The sequence below is a fragment of the Lissotriton vulgaris genome, chromosome 5 (genome assembly GCF_964263255.1).
Source record: "Lissotriton vulgaris chromosome 5, aLisVul1.2, whole genome shotgun sequence".
NCBI lineage: Eukaryota > Metazoa > Chordata > Amphibia > Caudata > Salamandridae > Lissotriton > Lissotriton vulgaris.
Genome location: NC_141693.1, coordinates 1,932,669,315 through 1,932,690,608, shown reverse-complemented (window position 1 = coordinate 1,932,690,608; position 21,294 = coordinate 1,932,669,315). Strand labels below are relative to the sequence as shown.

Sequence of the window (21,294 nt, the reverse complement as noted above, 5' to 3'; positions counted from 1 at the left end):
ATTTTTGACTTCCGGCTGGAGGTCTTGGATTAATATGTGCAGCGCATAGTCCTGAAGATGGTCCTGTGGATTATTTCAACCAATTAAGGACCGAAACGTCGACGCCTGGCAACGTTTTGCTTACTGTTGTCACATTAATTTGAATATCAAATAATTGCATTTTGGAAAATACTGGTTTCGACATGATATGTGGTTTTTCATGTGTATAGCAAAAGTTGCCTGATACTACTGAGAACTTTCGTCATCTGTATAGTAGTATTTTGGTTGCCATATTTTAGATTTGTGTATAAAAGAGAAAGAACAAAAAAGTGAGAATTTTGAGTAATAAAAAAACAGTTTAAATCTGTTCTTTTTTCCTTGCTCTACTTTCAATTGTTGACCACTTTTGTGGCAAGATTTTGAATTGATGGAATAGTATTAGAATAATTCCTTCTGGGACACCGGTTTAATTGTTATTGATAAATACCCAGTCCCTGTGGGAATATTGGGTGGCTCTATTGTATTTAACTTTGAGATTCACTCACCCGATTTCAGTCAGTGTTGGTCACACAGAAGTTACCAGAGCGAACCACTCATTTGCGACCTACGGTGTAAGAGATGCACAGCACGGGTCAACAAAGAATATGCGTATTACCTCCTTTCTTTTATACCGTCATGCTTCTGCTCAGTACTCACTCTATGGAAGAGTTCAGTGATACTCTGCACCTACCCCGGCTCTGGATACCGTAACAGTATTGTTCGTTCTGGGTGGTTAAATAAAGTTTGTGTCACTTCATTGTCCACAAAGACTAGTACGTCAACCGTGGCGGCCATCTTAAGGAGGGCGGGCGGGCTGATTTCACTTAGTTCTCTAATGTTTAGTTATGTGCCACTTTCTAATGGTGATTGAACTAGTGTGTGTCCCGTTATGGCTCCATTAGGGAGAGCAAGCAGACATATTGATTTGTAATAACTATTTGTGCTGCCTTAAATGAAAGTCATGATTAACCAATTATTGAAGGGTAGCTCTGTAAGAATGAGGCAGATTTCTTGATTAACCAAAACCCCAAAATACCTTACTTCTACACCCTACCCAAAATTCACAAGGGCATCTCTCCTCCTCCAAGAACACCCATAGTCTCTCGGATTGGCTCCCTGCTGGAACCATTATCCAAATTTAGTGATCATTTTTTTTTTAAATGTGGTCAAAAAGCCTACATCTTTCGTTCAAGATATGAGACATACTGAACCTGATCACATGCACTAATATTGAGAAACCACAAATCGACCTCCTAATCATACTGGACGTAAAAGCCTTCTGTACTAACATCCCTCAGAGGGCTACACTTGAGGTAGTCGAGGAAATCCTGAGGTCAGGAGACTGGTCATCCTACACACCAATAAGCTTTATAATGGAGTGTGCTACTCTAGCCCTAACAGAAACTTTCCTTCCGGTTTGAAGTCCGCCTGTTTCACAAAATCTAGGGGACTACAATGGGCAGCACTTTATCCCCAAAACTGGCATGTTTGTACATGAGAGACTTTGAAGAAAAGCACATCCTGTCACATACCAGCCCGTACACTAGTAATCTAGTGACGTGGTGTTGTTACATCGACGATATACTGATTTTCTGTAAAGGAGACAAGGACATTGTTAACGTCGTCATAGGATGGATCAATAACTTGAACGCATACCTTAAATTTACTGCGAATGTCTCAGATGAAAAGCTGCCATAACTAGATCTGCTGATCAAATCATAACAAAAACCCACCGACAGCCACAGCCCACTGCTGTTTAGCAGTCACCACCAGAGGGCCCTACGGGAGAATCTTTCATATGGGCAGTTTCTGTGGCTATGCCGCAATTGTAGCAACATCAATGACTATAAAGAACAAGCCACCGATTTGGTGACACACTTGGTTAGACGCAAGTACCCACCAAGACAAATAGAAATTGCACAAAAGAGAGCACGGAATAACTATAGTGAGTCCCTTCTAGAACCACGAGAGAGACCCCAATCAGGTGGCAAGACGTGTGTGACCACAATCACTCCATAGTCCAACTCGATTAAGAAAGTTATTAACACTGGAATATCCTGCAAACAGACAATCTGATATTCAATTCACCGAGATTTGCATTTAAAAGAACAGAGAATTTAAAAGACTTTCTCATCAACACAAGGCCAAATCCACACACGCTCCCACTTCAAAGACCACTTTGGAATTTGCCACCAGTGGTGGGCAATTGTTCATGTGGACAATGCGGTCTCTGTCCTCATACAAAGCCAACAAAGAAGAATTGACAGATACCCTGACATGGACACAACAAAAACATACCAACTGCAACACGCAAAATTGCATATATTTGATTACCTGACCCTGCCAACACAAATATATAGGTTCGACAACTCGAGCGGCCAAGGTACGAATTACCGAACATCGCAGTAATATCAGATGCAAAAGAAACAACACTAAGATGTGCCACCAATACACCACTGTCGGTCACTCGCCAGACGAACTCAGCTGGACAATACTTGAGGCTTACAGACAGATAAGACAAGAAACCCTATTTAGGAAGGAGCAAAAGCGAATTTTCAGATTTTCCACACATAGAGTTGGACTGAATGATGATATAACAAGGAGGCAGCTTAATAAATAAATACAACCTGCGTTCTGCACAAGATCAGCTATCATACCTCAATCCTTCATGGAGAACATGGCCCACGAGACATCCAAACTTGGGTCCTCTAACATGCCCTAATACATGAAACACCCCTTTTGTGTGTCCCCATATGCGCCACCGCATAGCAATGTTTCGTTTCTGTGAAAGTAAAATATTAGAGAAGCATCATGCAATAATTGGTTAATCTTGACTTTCATTTAAGCAGCACAAATAGTTATGGATCGATATGCCTGAACGCTTTCCCTAATGGAGCCATAACGGGACACACACCAGTTCAATGACCATTAGAAAGTGGCACATACTAAGCATTAGAAAACGAAGTGCAATCAGCCGGCCCGCCCTCCTTCAGATGGCCACCATGGTTGACGTATTAGTCTTGTTGGACAATGAAAAGGAAGTGATACAAACTTTATTTAATCACTCGGAACAAACAACACTGTTACGGAGACCAGAGCCGGGGTAGGTGCATAGTTTCACTGAACTCCGCCATAGAGTGAGTACCGAGCAGAAGCATGACGGTATGAAAGAATGGCGGTAGGAATATTTGTTGACCCTTGCCGTGCATCTCTTACTCTTTAGGTTGCAAATGAGTGGTTCACTCCAGTAACTTCCGTGTGACCGACACAGACTGAAATTGGGTGAGTGAATCTCAAAGTGGCATGTTTCTGTAAGCACAGATGTGGGGCTGCCAAAAAATTACGATTTACTTATATTGACAAGCATGAATTTATGAACACTTGGGCATTAAATTTAAATAACCAGTTTGCTCACATGTATCAAGACGAAAAAACAACAAAAAACCATTTGATTACCCAAAAAACTTTTATCACTAAAAAGTCCATCATTATAGTCCTATGTAAAGTGTATGCTGGGACGCGATTAGGGCACACTTCCTTTTTACCTCCTTACCCCTTCCCTTGACTAATTGTCACCACAAACTACTCATTGGGGCTGAGAACGGACCAAACGGTCGAGCAGATAAATGCAAATTGGAACTCTGAATTGAGCCCTCTTTTAGACAAAATTGTAAAAAGTCTATAAAAACGTGTATTGTTTGTAATTGTATGTCCTTCAGGTCGGTACGACAAAAAAGGTAGATACTTACCGTGAATATTATGTTGTGACTAATTAGTAGGATAACCACGACACACCTTGAACTAGTCACATAGTAGTGTAGGTTAGCTATCTCTGGTCCTGACGAATTGCCAACAGACCCTTCTGGGCTATAATAGGCAAGAAACATATTGACCTCACATTTTCAAAGACTTCTCACGATTGCTCCTAGGACCACTGTATCCCATATGAGCACCACCATACTTTTTTAATTAGGGAAGTGAGCTTCACCAGTAAAATGTACCCTAACTAAGCATCACTATACCTATTTTAAGCTACTTCCACCACACTACACACAATCCACACTTCATAATACAGCTATTTTAAAAGATCTCCGACAAAGAGCCCCTTAGTGGGTGCCCATTGGAAATTGCAGCACTGGCCCGACAAGGAGCATGCCCAGATGATGAAGCATGACACCTCTCGGTATGTGTGTGTGTGAGGGCACTTGGTCCTATTGGAGCGCATTCCACTGACTTGAATTACGCGTAAATCACTGTCTGTGTAAAAGGAACTGAACACTTCTATATTTCTAAGTTATTGTGATAAGGAGCGTGTGTGCTGGACCTATTAAGAAGCTCCTTGTTCCTCCAATTTGAATTAACCTAAAAACTACCCAGTTATTCCGATTGTCTACAGCATAGAGAAGTGAGTGTAACAACAAGGCAAGACACCCATCAAGCGTACACTGAACAAATACTGCATGGATTGAGCTCTATTGCTTCTCACATACCCTATAAAAATGTGCATGCATACAAGAATGATAAGTTTGCACTGGCATGACCAAACCAGATGTAAGACCCTCACACGCCTCAAAGACATAGAACAACATACCACAACTACACACTTTCCAAAGAAACCTAAATGACACCTTTTTTTCCTTCAGACAGTTTCACACTAGAGGCAAGTGCCTGCTATAACATGGTAGATATCTTAACATATTCCACTGGTTGTGTTTAAATTTAAAGTTTGATACAAATAAAATCAGAGCAATTGAGTTAGAGTATCGCTGCTTTAAGGAGCAAAATAGTTAAGAATATAAAAACAAAATATTTAATCACTTAACAGCAATAGCCCATGGTAGAAACAGGCACAGGGAGGAAACGTAGGTTCCAGTAGACTAAACTGCTACGAATTTCCCAAGAAGCTTATCTCACTCCTCCATAAAATTCCAAAGTCAACTGCCTGGGCATGTAATGTTCCCCAAATTCATGCATTCCCAGTATTTAAGAAGTCACCTGCAGTGGCTCTACTTTGCCTCAAGGATTAAATTCTAAACGGGCCCGGGCCCGATATCTCCCATGTTCCATTGAGCCTTCCCACAACATCTGAAATAACTACTGACCGAGTGTGCAGTGTTAGCTCTTGAACTTTGAAAAACTTTTCCGCAGTAGCACCACTGAATTTGAAAAGTGAAACCGCCAGAGGCAAATAACCCTGGGGCGCACAAGCTATACATATACACGGTTTTGGGTTTCGCTGGGTCTGTTTTGTAATTAGGGCTTCCGGTTTATGTTACTGACATTTCAGTCTGTATTTATCCATATTTATTTTTTTGTCATTTTATCTGTTTAGCCATATTTATTTTGTGTTTTGTGTAATAAAGGAGTCTGAAACTGGTATATTTCCATATTTATTTACCGATAAATATGAACACACGCTTGAATGCCTGCCAAGTTTCGTAGATATAAACATCCGAAGAAGATAAATCAATGCGCTCATGTGAAAATATGCAAATTTCGGAATCAAACTTGTGCCTGTGAATGTAAATTGATACTTGTATAGCGCACTACTCACCGGTAAGGGTCTCAAGGCGCTTGTAGCAATACCGCTGTGGAACCCATCCTGGCTTTCCACTCCTGGTGGAGGCCAGGCATCCTTAGCGTTGTGGGGATTAAGCAAGCTATTGCCCTGAGTTGCAGAGTGGGACTCCATGATTGGAATAGGCACCGAGGCGAGAATTATCAGGTCCGTGGAATTTTTTGAGCCCAAGACCCGCGAATGGAACCCTGATCCCGGGCTAGACCTCTGCATCAGGGTCTGCCGCTCTAACCATTGAGCCACACTTCACAACTGTCCCCGTCTACTGCAGTTTAAACCTATTTACTAAAATTCCTTTCTTTCTTAACTCCTTATCTATCAATCCACAGAGCTATTGGCCAGGCATTCATGGCAGAGCATATTTAGAAACACCCAAAAGCAACCAAATTTCCGTTTTTATCCACATTAAAGATAAATACAGACAGGGAAACAAAAGTTTTCTGTCTGCATTTATCTGTGAAAAATCAGTAAAAACAGCGAGCCTTATTTGTAATTTGACCCATTGAGCTGGCGTACCTGCTCAGACCCATGAGTAAACTGAGCAGGGAAGGGAGACTGACGTTTAAAGTGTTCAAAAATAGGCAAATACTTGGCAGAGGGGAGAACATATGACAGGAATACAAACTCATATATAGGCATAGGATAAACATACCCTTCAGAATTAACGCCTAACACCTCTGGTCCTGCAGATGCACCTTTGGTTCTCACACTCCTACTGTACACACACACACAGACAGGCGCGGAGATGACGTCACAGTCCAGCGCCTCTCAGCACTGGGTGCCTAGCAACGGCAGCAGCACCCAGAAGCCGACGATTACGTCGCTTCTGCCCCAATGACAGTGTGCGGGAAAGAGAAGAAGGACTGACGAGACCTTGGTGGTGGTGCTTGACTTAAACTGTCATACTTCTCCAATCTAGTGATATTTTTTGTCTGCATGTATAGTCTTATTTCTAATAAACATAATTATGAGGCCCTTCATCACAAACAATAATCGTCAGCATTCGCATATTGCGTCTTTTACCCTTTTTATATAACAAATGGTTGTGACAGTTTTCGCTTTGGTTTTATCCTCTGCCTCGACGCTCTTAAACTGCCGCAGTGTGTACACAATAGCAAAACGAAGTTCTGCTGCACTGGGGCACCGATGGCTCCGATTATCACCGGCGTGTGCGCTCTATTAGCTCTTTTCCGCCCCGCAGAGGTCGAGCCGGTTATCACTTCCGGTTCAGCTGCAACTCCGTGGCATGTAATGAAATGAAGTGAAGAGAGGAGAATGGAGCTGGAGAGATTGAGTAAGTTCCTGCAGAGATGGGATAGCATGGGGTTAAGGAGACTGAGAATGGGAGATGAATGCAAGGCTGGGCCACTGGAGAGGCTGGTAATAAAAGGGGGCGCAGGGCATTGGTAGGCGTTATAAGGAGGTGCATTGTTATGGCTTTAAGTAGATACTTAATGTATATATTTATTTATGCTTTTGTTATGTAGCGCGGACATTACTCAAAGGTGCAAGCCGCTTTATAATAAGAACGTAGATCGTTACCTTAGAACATGGGTCATAGATCGTTTCATTAAGTTAACAGAAGGTTCAAAGTTACAAAATAACTAGTAATTTCATAAGGTTCAGAGTTACAGTTGTTCGATGAAGACGAAGTTAGTATAATTAGAGACAGTGAGCAGGTTGTCAACTGGAGGGGTCTAAAAGAGAAGTTTCAGGGCAGTGGTCCGAGGCTAATCTAAAGATGTTGGTGTGCACATATCCATCGGAGAGGTTGGCTAAGATGTCAAGAGCTCAAATGTCGTTGAAGAAGAAGGGCTTTCGACTCTGTTTTGAATGTTGTCAGTGAGGTGGTGGTGCGTAGTTTGGGAGCTAATGAGCTCAAATTTTCCTGGGAAAGATTGTGGCATGTTTTAAGCAAGGCCCTGTGGGCAGACGCGCTACACCGTTTTGACTCAAAGGCTCGATTTTTACAAAAGTGCCAACGAAATTGAAGGAATGCATCTGGAATCGATTATTATCATATGAAATCCCACAAAAAGACCCGATCAAAGCTGTGGGCATACCGAAAACAGTGAAGTCACCATTGTCTCCACCTAATATGAACTTATTTTTACTTGTACTTAAGTGGTTGTCTATTTACTTACTTATATACTATTGCACAACTTCCTCTGATGTGTCTGTAAAACATACCTTTTTGTTCCGAAGTTTTATGCTGAATTTTGACCCTTTGTCCTGAATTTTGACACTTTCCGTCCTGAATTTGCCAGTTGGTTACCCTACCCCCAACCATTTAGGTTTCTGTATAGGCAGGGTCGATTATTAGCTCAATTCTATGGTGGATTTTGTCTTCCTAATTGCATCACCTCGCATTACTGAGTAAGTTCATCCAGTGGCAGTCATTGTGTGTAATTATGGTTCGGGTGGTGAGGGGGGTAGGAGCTCTTCAAACTCAGGATGCAAGCAAAGACTCTTCTTCCGGACGTGCTTTGAAGACATCCTTTCAACTTCAAGGCGCCAGGGCCCAGTGCCAGCTACTCGAATTTAAAGTGCAGTGACCGACCTGAAGCTGTACAATACCAGCTAATGAGCTGGCACCCTCTGATTACATAGTTGTCAGGTGGCCACGTGCCATGTGTTCCACCAGCTAGTCCTGGTTGTTTACCCAACTGTGAGAAGTTGGCCTGGTATATAATGCTCACTGATTCTTAGTGATCACTTTGTACCATGCCTTATGATGATGGTTGTAATTCAACCTTGTAGACCAGTTATCCTAGTGGTAACGTGGACAAAGCAGTCTTAGGCTAAACTCTGAAAGGCATGTGAAGCCAGCTGTTATACCATACACAACCCCCTTGAATACCAAATGAAAGGGACACCACACAGATATATATTGAAAATATATATTGATTTATTAACTATAAAATCCCCTGGACTCTTTATGAGCACAGAAGCACAAGCGTTAAATCACAAGACAGTTTAAAATACACAAAAGTTGCACAATATGGATGAGCCCTAGGGGCCACCTAAACCATATACTAAGAAAGTGGTATAAGAGATACCAATAGGAAAGGGAACAGGCCTAGGGCCTTGGGAATCGCTGGAGCTATTCGAGACTAGCAGTGACTAAGTCGGGAAAGGCCCGCGGGACTCGGGTGGAGTGTTCAAAGTGCACGCACTTTCCAATGCAAAGTCTATGGTGCGTAAAAAGTACAAAGTTAGAAAGTTAGGAACCTTCCGAGTGACCTACGGAGTTGAAACTTAAGACACAGGCCCTTGAGATGTGTACCAGTGCAGGAGCACCGGCGGAGCTGAGTTACCTCACCCACAGGAAGCGGGTGCACAGGGTCGAAGTAGTGTCGGGTTTCGTCAATCTGGTCGATAGTGCTTGGAGCTGAAGATGCTGCAGGCGGCTCGATGTGAAGAGTTCCGGTGGATCCAAGGGTGGATCTGAAGATGTGAAGACCTGAAAGCAGAGGGGAAAGTGTACAAAGTCACTAGCCAGTGACTACCGTGGAACCAGATTGGAACCAGGCGATGTCGGGTGCAAACAGGCGTTGTCGGGTAGCTTCTCCCTGCAGCCACGTGGACACCCGGGGTCGAGGACGTCCAGGAGTCGGTCACGAGCTGTCCCACGCAGGCTTCTCGCTGTTGGCGGTGTCGGCAACTTGATCGGAGCAAACAGGCCTTGGCAAATGCAAGCCACGCAGAAGGTGAAAGATGCTTAACACTCGGACCAGCAAGGTCAGAGCGGGTGCTCCTTTTTACAGGAGCTTGGGTAGGTCTGGAGCAACCAGACCTGCTGTGTAAATCGTCGGTTTCTTCGCCAAGATGGCCACTGACCACGTGGCTAGTGGCCGGGATGGCGCGTCGAGTGGCACAATGCAAAAGGGCCCCACGCAGATCGTGTAGATGCTGGAGGGCTGATCTTCGGTGCAAGGGCTGCTTGGTGGTGGGGGTTCTCAGTCCCCAAAGCACAACGTCGAGGATGCCTCAGAAGCTGCGCAGTCAGCTTTTCGAGTGTCTTCCAAGAGGTCCGGTCCCACGTCACTCGGTGCCTCCACGGGTCCCTTCTTTGCAGGGACTGTGGATCGGGCTCTGAGAGGTCTGGGAGTCTGGTTCTTGTCGGGCTCTGGGCTCGGGCTCCGGCGGGAGGCGGCGGCAAAGCAGACGTCGAGTTGCTGGTTGGTACCTGTGTTCACAGGGTGGCCACTCCTAGGCCACAAGGGAGATTCTCTTCAGTCTTCTGAGCAGCAGAATGTCGAAGTCCAGTCTTCTTCTTCGTGTAAAGTTGATTCAGGATGATCTCCTGTGCAATGGCACTGCTCCCACTCTTATTCCCAATCTGAGGGGTGGATCACCTACTAGGTCCCTCCTCTGGGAGGAGCCAGGAAGGGGGGCGGTTACACCCCCTTTCCTTTGTCCAGTTCCGCGCCAAGCCTGGGTCTGGAAAGTTCCAGGACCGGTTTGGACTGGCCTATGCACGGGGACACCTTGTGTGCCCCGGGCATGTCTGATTCTATTCAGCCCTGTCCTACCCAATACACAAAACCCTGTCTGGGGTGGTGCTCACACCTCCCAAGGCAGGAAACCCTTTGTCCAGGCCACCATCTGCCGAGTTTCGGTCAGCAGCAGGAGGCCAGACTCGTGTCTGTGGTGGCAGCATCCATTTTGTGATGCTGAGGCTCTGTTTAACTTTAACCGGGGTTAAGGCTACACACATGTCGTGTCCCTCTAGAAGGGTGGAATGCTATCCCCGTCGCCAGAACTGGCGAGGGGATAGTATTCCAATTCGTATGACACCTTACTCGACATGTTTTGATAAAGCCAAACCAAAGATAGCATATAACCGCGAGGATTATAATGCACTTAAGAGTATATGGTATGGCAATATCCCGGAACAGCTTAGGGAGTGGTTCCCGACAGCTGCAGACAGGCTCAGCTCATGCTAGAGCACCATCTCACATATTTCCAAGCACTCTGCCTCCAGGATTGATGAGGCCTTCCATAGGAGTGGCTGATAGGAACATATGTGTCCAGTTTAGGGTTAGGCACAGGCATACTGTACCTAAGTAAGAGGTGATTACACCAACTTACCCCAGCTGAGTGATCAGCCAGTTGTGTCAAATATGGAGGCCAGGCCAGGGGTGGCATAATACATGCTGCAGCCCCTGGTAGGCCTTGGATACACCTATGCCCTGGGTACCTAGGGTACACTACTACAGGGGCTCATAAGGAGAACCAGTTCCAATTCGTAATGCACCTAAAGTGCATTGGCAGTAATTTAGAGAGAGAACAGCAGGCTGTGGGTCTGATTAGCAGGCCCACAGCCACATTAAGTCAGAAACCAGTGAAGCAAAAATTTGGGGTGACCATAGGATAGCAGACCCTACTCTCCTACATAACCCCCCCCCCCCCAAACGCAGGGACATTAGACTAACCTTGACCAGTTGTGTCTTCATGTTCTAAGTGGAAGTACCTGGAGAGACCATCTGCGTTGCCATGGTCAGTCCCTGGGCGGTGCTCCACTCTAAAGTCCATCCCCTGTAGGGAAATGGACCACCTGAGTAGTTTGGGGTTTTCACCCTTCATCTGAGTAAGCCATAGGAGGGGCTTATGGTCGGTCTGAATCTTGAAGTGAGTGCCAAACAAGTATGGTCTCAACTTCTTCAGGGCCCACACCACAGCAAAGGCCTCCCTCTCTATAGCTGACCAACGTTTCTCTCTGGGGGTCAGCCTTCTGCTAATGAAAGCAATGGGCTGGTCCTGGCCATCTACATTAAGCTGTGAAAGCACTGCTCCCACTCCCAACTCAGAAGCATCTGTTTGGACAATGAACTCTCTTGAGTAGTCAGGACTCTTCAGGATAGGTGCAGAGCACATGGCCTTCTTCAGGTCATCAAATGCCTTTTGACAGATTTCTGTCCACTGAACCTTTTTGGGCATCTTCTTGGATGTCAGATCATTAAGAGGAGTCACAATGGACCGATAGTTCTTAACAAACTTCCTGTAGTACCCAGTCAGGCCCAAGAAAGCTCTGACCTGAGTCTGGGTGGTTGGAGGGGACCAGTCCTTGATGGTCTGGATCTTACTCTCCAGTGGTTGAACTTGGCCTCCACCTACAAGGTGGCCCAGGTATACAACCTTTCAAATTCAAATTCAAAATTAACTTTATTCGGTATTTGACAAAAAACCATAAAAGCATACAGAATACAAAAGTAAAAACATTAGCAGACCAAATAACTTTCCTCATTGGAAAACTTCTTATACGATATATGTCATGAGTAATAAACAAGTGAGAATCATTAAAAATACGTACAAAATTCTAAAATTCATTAAGGACTCATGGAGTTCATACAGTGACATGTATTGCGTATTATTTGATGTAATAAAGTACAAAGTAATACAATGCATACAGTTATTATCCAAACAGTCCTAGTCATTACCCATGGTCCCTCTGCACTTTACAATGAAGGTCAAGAATTTTATTGCTGTCGCTATGGTGATTTCATCTTGCAACATGTACAATCTGACCAGTGCGGGTTTACAGGTTCTCAATCCCCATGTTTTTAACAATGGTAACAGGTATCTTTTTCTCCCCCATTGATAAAATTTGCAGAAGAAAATGCAGTGTATGTTTGACTGCTTAGACTGGTCGTCACATGGACATTTTGCCGAGTTAGCAGACCAATCGTTCGGGGCAGGAAATGATATTAACCTATAGAAAGACTCCGTCCTCATTCGAGTCAGGAGCATTCTATGATAGCACGAATAGGTTGGGGCTAGGTAAGCATGCAGGCCTGTACCATCTAAGATATTGCGATGGGCAACTATTGTAGACTTATGCCCGTCTAGGTACCATCTCCGTTCCTCCAGTAGGTCAAGACATGCCACTTTTAGGGCTTTTTTTCCTATTTGTGTGCATGATATGGGATTCAGGTAGAGATCTGGTTTGCCAATGGAAAACAAAAACTTTTTCACATAGGCCAACCATGGCTGCTTACTAGAAGCGAGATGATTCAAACAGTCTTGGATTACTTCCCTGTTGAAACTAGTATCATCACATGTCCAGATCTTGAACCACAGCATTACTGGCGCTATTTTTATCAGGTCGGTGATATGGACTCTATTCAGTTCGTTGTGGCAAATTGTGGTGGACGTGGAACGGGGAACTGATAATAAATATCTCAGGAAAGCATTTTCCACTGTTTGGATTTGTGCACAGTCTGCCAGGCCCCAGATACCCGCCCCATAAACAGCCGTGGAGACACATTTCGCAGCATAAATCTTGAGTAGTATGTCCACAGGTTTCCTACCCAGTCTTTTTGCAAATTGTTTGAGGGCACCTATCGTGCGAGAAAAGGCCATATTTCGAGAGGTTATTGCTGTTGACCATGTGCCCCTATTGTTAAATATGATACCTAAATAGGAAAAGGTTTTGGTCATAGCAATCTTAGTATTATTAACGAAGGTTTTACACTCTGGAATGATTTTCCTATTTGTGCATGACATTGTGAATGTTTTTCCCTCGTTTATTTTTAATCCTCTCGTGGTCATGAAGGTTGAGAATCCTGTTAGGGCTTTCTGTAGGCCCACCTGTGTGCGAGCCATAATCACGGCGTCGTCAGCATATAGTAGTAGTGGTACTGACATGCCGTTTATTTTGGGGTAATCTACTTCAAAGTCTTTTAAAAAATCTGCTATATCATTGATGTATAAATTAAAAAGAAATGGTGCAAGGATGCAACCCTGTCGGACCCCCTTTGCTATAGGGAATTTCCTGGTTCGCTCACCATTTTTTCCATACCTGACTGTGGCGCCAGCGTCTCTATAGAGTTCCTGTATAAAGAGTAGGATGTTTTTATCTATCCCCAGTTTGACCAAGGTTTTCCATAACGTGCTATGATCCAAACAATCAAAAGCCGAGGTTAGGTCGACGAATGTTAAAAACAAGTTCCCCTTTTCCCTTCCAATGTATTTACTAATTATTAAGGCCAGGTTTAAACCCTGCTCTACGGTACCTAGACCAGTTTTGAAACCATACTGAAATTTTGATAATATCCCTTTGCTCTTTGACCAGGTTTGCAGTTTGGTTAACAATACTCTGCCTGCTACTTTCATCAGGGTGTCTAGCAAGGAGATAGGGCGGTAGCATTTTGGGTCCTGTCTATCCCCTTTTTTAAATATTGGAATTACTATGGCTTCATGCCATGTATCAGGAAAGCCCCTCTTACTATACGCGTTTAATACATTAGCTAATAGAGGAGCCCAGAGATCTACATTTTTTTTAAATATATCGATGGGAACACCATCTGGGCCAGGGGCCTTTAAATTAGCACTCTGTGAAATTGCTAGCTCGAGCTCTGCAGGGGTAAAGACTATATTTAAAGGGAAGGTCTCTTGCGTTACTGCCTGTTCCACCTGGCTATTAGTAAAGTCATCTTGTGAGGACATAATTGTTTTATCCTTTTTGTATAGGGAGGTGAAATAATCAACCCAGACGTCTTCCGTTATGGCTATCTCCATCGAATCAGCCTTGCTGTCCTTGGAGAAAAAGGGGGCGTTAATTTCTTTCCAAAAAGAAATATTATCCCTCAGGGCGCTTGCCTTTAGTAGGGCTTCCCAGGCCTGACTTTTCAATTCATCCTGTCTCTCGCGTAAGGTCTGTTTGTAGGCTCGCCTAGCCTCTTTAATCAAGCTGGTGTCTCTAGGGACAGACTTTAATGCCTGTAATAGGTCTTTATGGGCTTTAGAACAGGCGGAGTTAAACCAGCCGTGTAGTTTCTTTGCTACCCCTATTTTTAGTTTTTTGGTTAGCTTATCATTTATTGTGGCAGTTATTCTTCCATAAGCCTCTACAATTAGCTGGGGGTTAGAGTTGAGTTCTAGGCAGGTCGAAAATTGTTCCAATTCTTTCTGGACTAAGTCCTTCACGAATTTTGTGGAATCAATTTTTGCCCATTTTATGGCATATCCATTCTTTCTTGCCAGAGCAACTGAGTGACCATGAAGAATACTAGGTATACTTGTTGCAGGACTCTCGGGCTTCTTGATAGCAATGGTGGTGCTAATCGGGAAATGATCACTTATTGCCAGGTCTTCCGTATTAAAGTCCTCCAGACAGCCCTGGTTCCTATTGGACATTAGGATGTAGTCAATTACAGTGCCCAACCCTCGGCCAAAGAAGGTTGTCTGAAAAGCTACAGAGGGCTCACATAGTTCATTGGCAAACCCCAGGTCCCAATCATGCAGTAGTTGGTTTAGCATGTTACCCAACGCCGAGTGTTCAAAGTGTGTAGTAGGGTCCCCTCTTAAGTTGTAAATGCCACAGTTTTTTGTGGCACTGTAGGGACACAGGTGACAATTGTAATCGCCAACTATTAAAGTACAGTCTGCATCTTGCCCACCTCTTGTGAGCATTATAACAAGCTCAGCTATTAAGGCTTTAGGATCTACTTTTGGGACATTGATGTACAAGTTAATCACAAAAATGGACCACCCCTTTGCTTTAACCATAAGTCCTTGCATGGATCTAGTCACCCCTACTGTAGGTCCACTTGCCATGTATGGGGTCAATTTTGTATTGCACAAATTAGAGGCAAAGATGCACAGACCCCCCGACCCTCTACCACGGCTACCCTGTATTGATGGGACATAGAAGGTGCTAAAGCCCTCAATGTGTGTCTCCTTCTGGTCCCAGCATTCTTGTAGGCATATTATATCCTGTTTGTCCATAAAGGATAAAAATGATTGGTCCCTTGATTTACTGTTTAGCCCTGTGATATTCCAAGAAGTTATTTTTAGGCTAAGTTTATGTTGATTGGCTTCTAATGCCCATGACTGTTTAGTTAGCCTCTCCGTACCCTCTGCACTATGATCTACCTCCCTTGTGTTTTGTGTGGTATCCCGCGGGCTTGTGCGTGTGACCCCACCATTGAATTTCAGTTGAACTGCGGGGCCTTCCCTTTTTTGGGTCTCATTTAATTGGTGTGGTGAATGCTGGGGTGTTAACGGTATTTCTCCTATTGGGGAATTTGATATGTTCCTTGATGGTCCAGTACTAGTGTTGAAAGTCTGGTGGTCCTTTGTACTGGGCTCGTCTGTGATGCCTACGTTATTTCCTGTCTGGTTTATTACCCTTATTGGTCAATCGACCATGTCTAGGCAATCGAACCTGTTCCTTGTGGGAGCCCCTCTCCAGTAATCAAGATTTATATTTTCTCTTCTTGGTGGCCAGGGACGATTATCCCACCCTCTGTTCCAGTGATTACTAGTGTTCCCATTTCTGTTTCTGTTGTAGTGCCCCACCTGTGTCCAGGGCCAATCCTGAACTTCGTCCCAACTGTTCGAGTCACCGTAATTAAAAGTATTTAATGGTGGGTAAAAGAAGGAGAGGCGCTGAACGTCCACCCCCCCCTTTTCTCCAGGGCTGGCCATGAGGATATGTAATCAGCTGTGGCAGGGTCCTCACAGTTAAGTACAATACAATCGCCCTGCAGGCTTTTTTTGGTGTCGCCAATCCAGAACACTCTTCTCATTGAGATGATTCTGCTATGATTAGATGGATGAAGAGGTCTGTTTTGGCTCAGCCACTGCAATACCTTGTTGCGCAAGGACCAGGGGGGTTCGTCTGTACCATCTGCCAGCTCGGTGACCCCAGTAAGTATGACAGTGTATGGGGTCGCCTCAGGTGGGAGATGTATCGGACGCCTATACCTATGGCCTTTCCTTCCGTTTGCCTGTGGCTGGGGTGGTTGTGTTTTTTGTGAGGTCTGTGGGGTATCCTTCTGCTTCACTACTTGGGTAATTGACTCAACAGGAGCCGGGGTTTTTTGGGGGTTATCCGTGGGGCCTTTTTGTTTTCCACTCCCTTCAATTGGGGCAGATTTTGAAGTAATTTGTTTGTTTTTTGGGGCTTCGGTATTTATAACTCTTTCGATCGGCGGGGGCTTGGGTCGAGTGGCTGGTAAGGACGGGGGTTGAGCCAAGTTGTTTATGTCTTTCCCATTCCCCACGGCCTTGGCCTGTGTTCCTAATGATTTTTGCTTAAAGGCTGGGGCATTTAATTTGGCTAGTTGCTTCTCAATGGTCATGATGCTTTTTTCCAGGGGCTGCAGATGGCGTTTTAGCAACATACCCATGCTTTTTGTGATAAAATCATGTAGTGTTACACATGCAGTACATGGTTTCTGTGTGCCACCCCCAAGGGCTTTATTCTCTCTCAGCTCTTGGTGAACAGCGTCCTGTGAGATTGCTATACAGTCGGTGTTAGTATTGGTGATGTTCGATTGGTCTACCTGGACTAGGTCGGTAGTTGGCTTGAGTGAGGTTATCGTGTTTTGCGAAGCTAGAGATGCCTCGTGTGGGGTCAGGTCAATGTTTTTCCTCTTTGCTATAGCACCCTCCCGCTCGCCCATGGGGTTGGGATCTACGTTATCCCCATGATCATAGGGAAAAAGTAGATCTGGTGTTTTTTCCAGGTCCTCACTGGAGTTAGACCCCAGTGAGAGTTGGGTGGCGGATAGGTCTACAGTGTTTGAAACCGTATGTATTAATACGTTTGTAGTGACCGGTTCCTTAAGCAATGGAATAATAGGACCCTGTTGTGTAGGGGTTTGTGCAGAGGCCAGGAGCCCCATAGAAGATCTTCTAGCAACCTCCAGTTCATGGGAGACCCTCCGTTCTAAAATATGAATGCTTTTGTCTATTACTTCATGTGTCTTGGTGATAAATAAGTCTAGGGGACCAGTAATGTCAGTTAAGCTAGAGGTTTTTTTACTTCTCGTGCGCTTATTCATTTTTGCACCACGTGTGTCACAGTTGTTAATAGAAACAAGACAGATAATTGGTAACAGCCCAGCAAATGTCACATTTAAAGGTAGCGATATGAGAAAGAAAATGTCAATACCGTGGCACAGTCCAGTCCTGCACAGTCTGGAACGGGCTGAAACTGGCCCGCCCTTGGCCCGGGCTTCGCCTCGCGCGTCCCGCGTTGCGTGTGAAGGTGTTTAGTTTATAGGGAAGTTCACGCACGGGGGCGTTGCCGCCGGGGGAAGAGGCACCAGGTGGCAGAAGCTAAGGCTTCTGGTCCTCGCAGTCCCCCGGTGCAGGCAGCCAGCAAGTTGGGGTCAAGCGCTCGCTGGGAGCAGTTTAGCAATCCGTCGACCACGGACAAGCTCCCACCAGCGGCGCGACCTCACGGTGATCGGCTGTGAAGAGGGCAATTATCTCCGTTAAGAAACAATGATCCTTGGCAGGGAGACTCCAGATACTGCGTGTGTGAGCGGCACCCGCGGAGCGGGTGGCGCGAACAGTAAGTAGGCGGCAGGTAGGGGGCGTTGCCGCCGGGGGAAGAGGCACCAGGTGGTAGAAGCTAAGGCTTCTGGTCCTCGCAGTCCCCCGGTGCAGGCAGCCAGCAAGTTGGGGTCAAGCGCTCGCTGGGAGCAGTTTAGCAATCCGTCGACCACGGACAAGCTCCCACCAGCGGCGCGACCTCACGGTGATCGGCTGTGAAGAGGGCAATTATCTCCGTTAAGAAACAATGATCCTTGGCAGGGAGACTCCAGATACTGCGTGTGTGAGCGGCACCCGCGGAGCGGGTGGCGCGAACAGTAAGTAGGCGGCAGGTAGGGGGCGTTGCCGCCGGGGGAAGAGGCACCAGGTGGTAGAAGCTAAGGCTTCTGGTCCTCGCAGTCCCCCGGTGCAGGCAGCCAGCAAGTTGGGGTCAAGCGCTCGCTGGGAGCAGTTTAGCAATCCGTCGACCACGGACAAGCTCCCACCAGCGGCGCGACCTCACGGTGATCGGCTGTGAAGAGGGCAATTATCTCCGTTAAGAAACAATGATCCTTGGCAGGGAGACTTCAGATACTGCGTGTGTATACAACCTTACTCTGCCCTATCTGGCACTTTGTTGCCTTGATAGTGAGGCCTGCCTTCTGCAGACCCTCAAGCACTTCCTTCAGGTGGACCAGGTGATCCTCCCAGGTGGAGCTAAAGACAGCAATATCATCCAGATAAGCTGCACAAAAGTCATCCAACCCAGTAAGGACTTGATTCACCAACCTTTGGAAGGTGGCAGGTGCATTTTTCAAACCAAAGGGCATCACCACAAACTGATAATGCCCACTAGGGGTAGAAAATGTTGTTTTGGCTTTAGACTCCTCAGCTAACCTGATTTGCCAGTAGCCAGCGGTCAAGTCAAATGTGCTCAAATATTTGGCAGAAGCCAACTTGTCAATGAGCTCATCTGCCCTTGGAATAGGGTGTGCATCTGTCCTAGTGACAGCATTGAGTCCTCTGTAATCCACACAAAACCTCATCTCTCTCTTGCCATCTTTGGACTGAGGTTTGGGGACCAGAACTACTGGGCTAGCCCAGGGGCTCTCTGAAGGCTCAATAACACCTAATTCCAGCATCTTTTGCACCTCAGTCTTTATACAGTCCCTGACGTGGTCAGGTTGCCTGTAAATCTTGCTCTTTACAGGAAGACTGTCACCAGTGTCCACCACACTGGTACACCAGTTAGTCTGACTGGGTGTCAAGGAGAACATATGTCTGTATGCCTGTAGAACTTGTCTGCAGTCATGTTGCTGATGCTCAGTGAGGCTGCCACCTAGGGCCACACCATCAGCTGAACCATCCTCAGGGTTCTAAGTGAGCAGGTCTGGGAGAGGGTCACTCTCTTCCTCCTGTCCCTCATCTGTAGCCATGAGCAAGCCCATGTCTGCCCTGCTGACATATGCCTTCAATCTGTTTACATGGAGCACCCTGTGGGGGCTCCTGGGAGTTCCTAGGTCCACCAAGTAGGTAACCTCTCCCTTCTTCTCCAGAATTGTATGGGGTCCAGACCACTTGTCTTGGAGTGCTGCTGGGGCCACTGGCTCCAACACCCATACCTTCTGTCCAGGCTGAAATTCAACAAGGACAGCCTTTTGGTCATGCCAAGCTTTCTGTAATTCTTGGCTAGCCTCAAGGTTTTTGGATGCCTTTTCCATGTACTCTGCCATCCTGGAGCGGAGACCAAGTACATAGTCCACTATGTCTTGCTTAGGCTTTTTGAGAGGTAACTCCCATCCTTCCTTCACTAGACACAGGGGTCCTCTTACAGGGTGCCCAAACAACAATTCAAAGGGGCTGAAGCCAACCCCCTTTTGAGGGACCTCTCTGTAAGCAAACAAAAGGCAGGGCAGTAGGATGTCCCATCTTCGCCTGAGCTTTTCAGGTAATCCTTTAATCATGCCCTTTAGGGTCTTGTTAAATCTCTCAACAAGCCCATTGCATTGTGGGTGATAAGGAGTGGTGAACTTGTAGTTGACACCACATTCCTTCCACATAGCTGTCAAATATCCTGACATGAAGTTGGCACCTCTATCAGATATTACCTCCTTAGGAAACCCCACTCTGGAGAAAACTCCAAGTAAGGCCCTGGCCACAACAGGAGCTGTTGTGGTCCTAAGTGGAATTGCCTCTGGGTACCTGGTGGCTTGATCCACTACCACCAGTATGAATCTGTGCCCAGATGCTGTAGGGGGATCCATTGGACCAACAATATCAATCCCCACTCTTTCAAAGGGAACCCCCACCACAGGTAGTGGTATCAGGGGGGCCTTTGTTGTTCCACCTGCTTTACCACTGGCTTGGCAGGTTTCACAGGAGCGACAAAACTCCTTGGTGTCTTCAGACATGTGAGGCCAGTGAAAGTGAGGGACAAGCCTGTCCCAGGTCTTGTTCTGGCCTAAGTGTCCTGCTAAAGGAATATCATGGGCCAAGGTGAGAAGGAAACCCCTAAATTGCAGAGGTATAACCAACCTCCTGGTTGCACCAGGCTTGGGGTCTCTACCCTCTGTGTAAAGGAGTCCTTCATCCCAATAAACTTTATGGGCACCTTGAGCATTCCCAGCAGCCTCAGCAGCAGCCTGCTGTCTGAGGGGTTCAAGAGAAGGACAGGTTAACTGAGCCTGCCCCAAGTCTGCCCTGGAAGGTCCCCCTGTCCCCAGAAACTCAACCTGATCAGGTTCAAGTTCTTCAGAGACAGTTCCTTCAGGGGTCTCAAGATCAGTTTCCTGTGAAGCCTGATCCTCACTTGTAGGCAGTTGGGAAGGCGCAGCCTTAACCCTCCTGTTCTTCTTCTTGGAAGGTGCTTGGTCCATTGTTCCAGGATCCAAGACCTGAGGTTCAGAGAGGCACTTTTTGGCCTGTGACCTGGTCACAGCAAGGACATGTGATGATATCCCTAACATCTCTGCATGAGTCCTGTACTCCACTTCTGACCATAGAGAGTTCTCCAGGTCATTGCCCAACAAACATTCTACTGGGAGATCAGCACTAACCACAACTCTTTTTAGGCCAGTTACCCCTCCCCAGGAAAAGTTAACAAGTGCCACACTATGTGTAGTAGTGACATTGCTGGCATTGGTCACCAGGTAATTATCACCTGGCATGTATTGTCCAGGGTCCACAAAGTTAGGTGTCACCATAGTGACACTGGCACATGTGTCCCTGTAAGCTTGAGCCACTTTATTGTTGATCAAAGGCGTCTGTCTGTATTTGCCCAGATTACTGGGACTTATGTCAGGGGTCAAATCTATGTCCCCTTCACAAATCAGAACAGCCTGTGTAAGGGTTCTGACTAGGTCAGAATCTCCTTCAGTTCCCAAAGTGATACCCACTACCCCCTTGGTTTGAGGACCAGCACTGCTAGC

At 45.9% G+C, this 21,294-nt stretch overlaps 2 protein-coding genes across 5 annotated transcripts in view; one reads left to right on the top strand and one right to left on the bottom strand.

Annotated features, from left to right (window-relative positions):
- NELFE (negative elongation factor complex member E) overlaps positions 1–6,395 on the bottom strand; it is a 49,512-nt gene extending 43,117 nt beyond the window's left edge. For 2 of the 4 annotated variants that reach the window (XM_086924570.1, XM_086924569.1), the window contains exon 1: positions 6,249–6,395. The gene's annotated coding sequence lies outside the window, so the exon portion shown is untranslated. Of the gene's footprint in view, positions 1–524; positions 564–6,248 lie in introns of those variants that run through there. The other 2 variants (XM_086924572.1, XM_086924571.1) reach the window with 2 other exon arrangements.
- A 40-nt stretch (positions 6,396–6,435) lies between these two features.
- The window catches only part of SKIC2 (SKI2 subunit of superkiller complex), a 213,455-nt gene continuing 198,596 nt past the window's right edge, over positions 6,436–21,294 (top strand). The window contains exon 1 of the mRNA XM_086924568.1: positions 6,436–6,890. Within this exon, the coding sequence (XP_086780694.1) occupies positions 6,872–6,890 (19 nt within the window). The 5' untranslated portion in view covers positions 6,436–6,871. The remainder of the gene's footprint in view (positions 6,891–21,294) is intronic.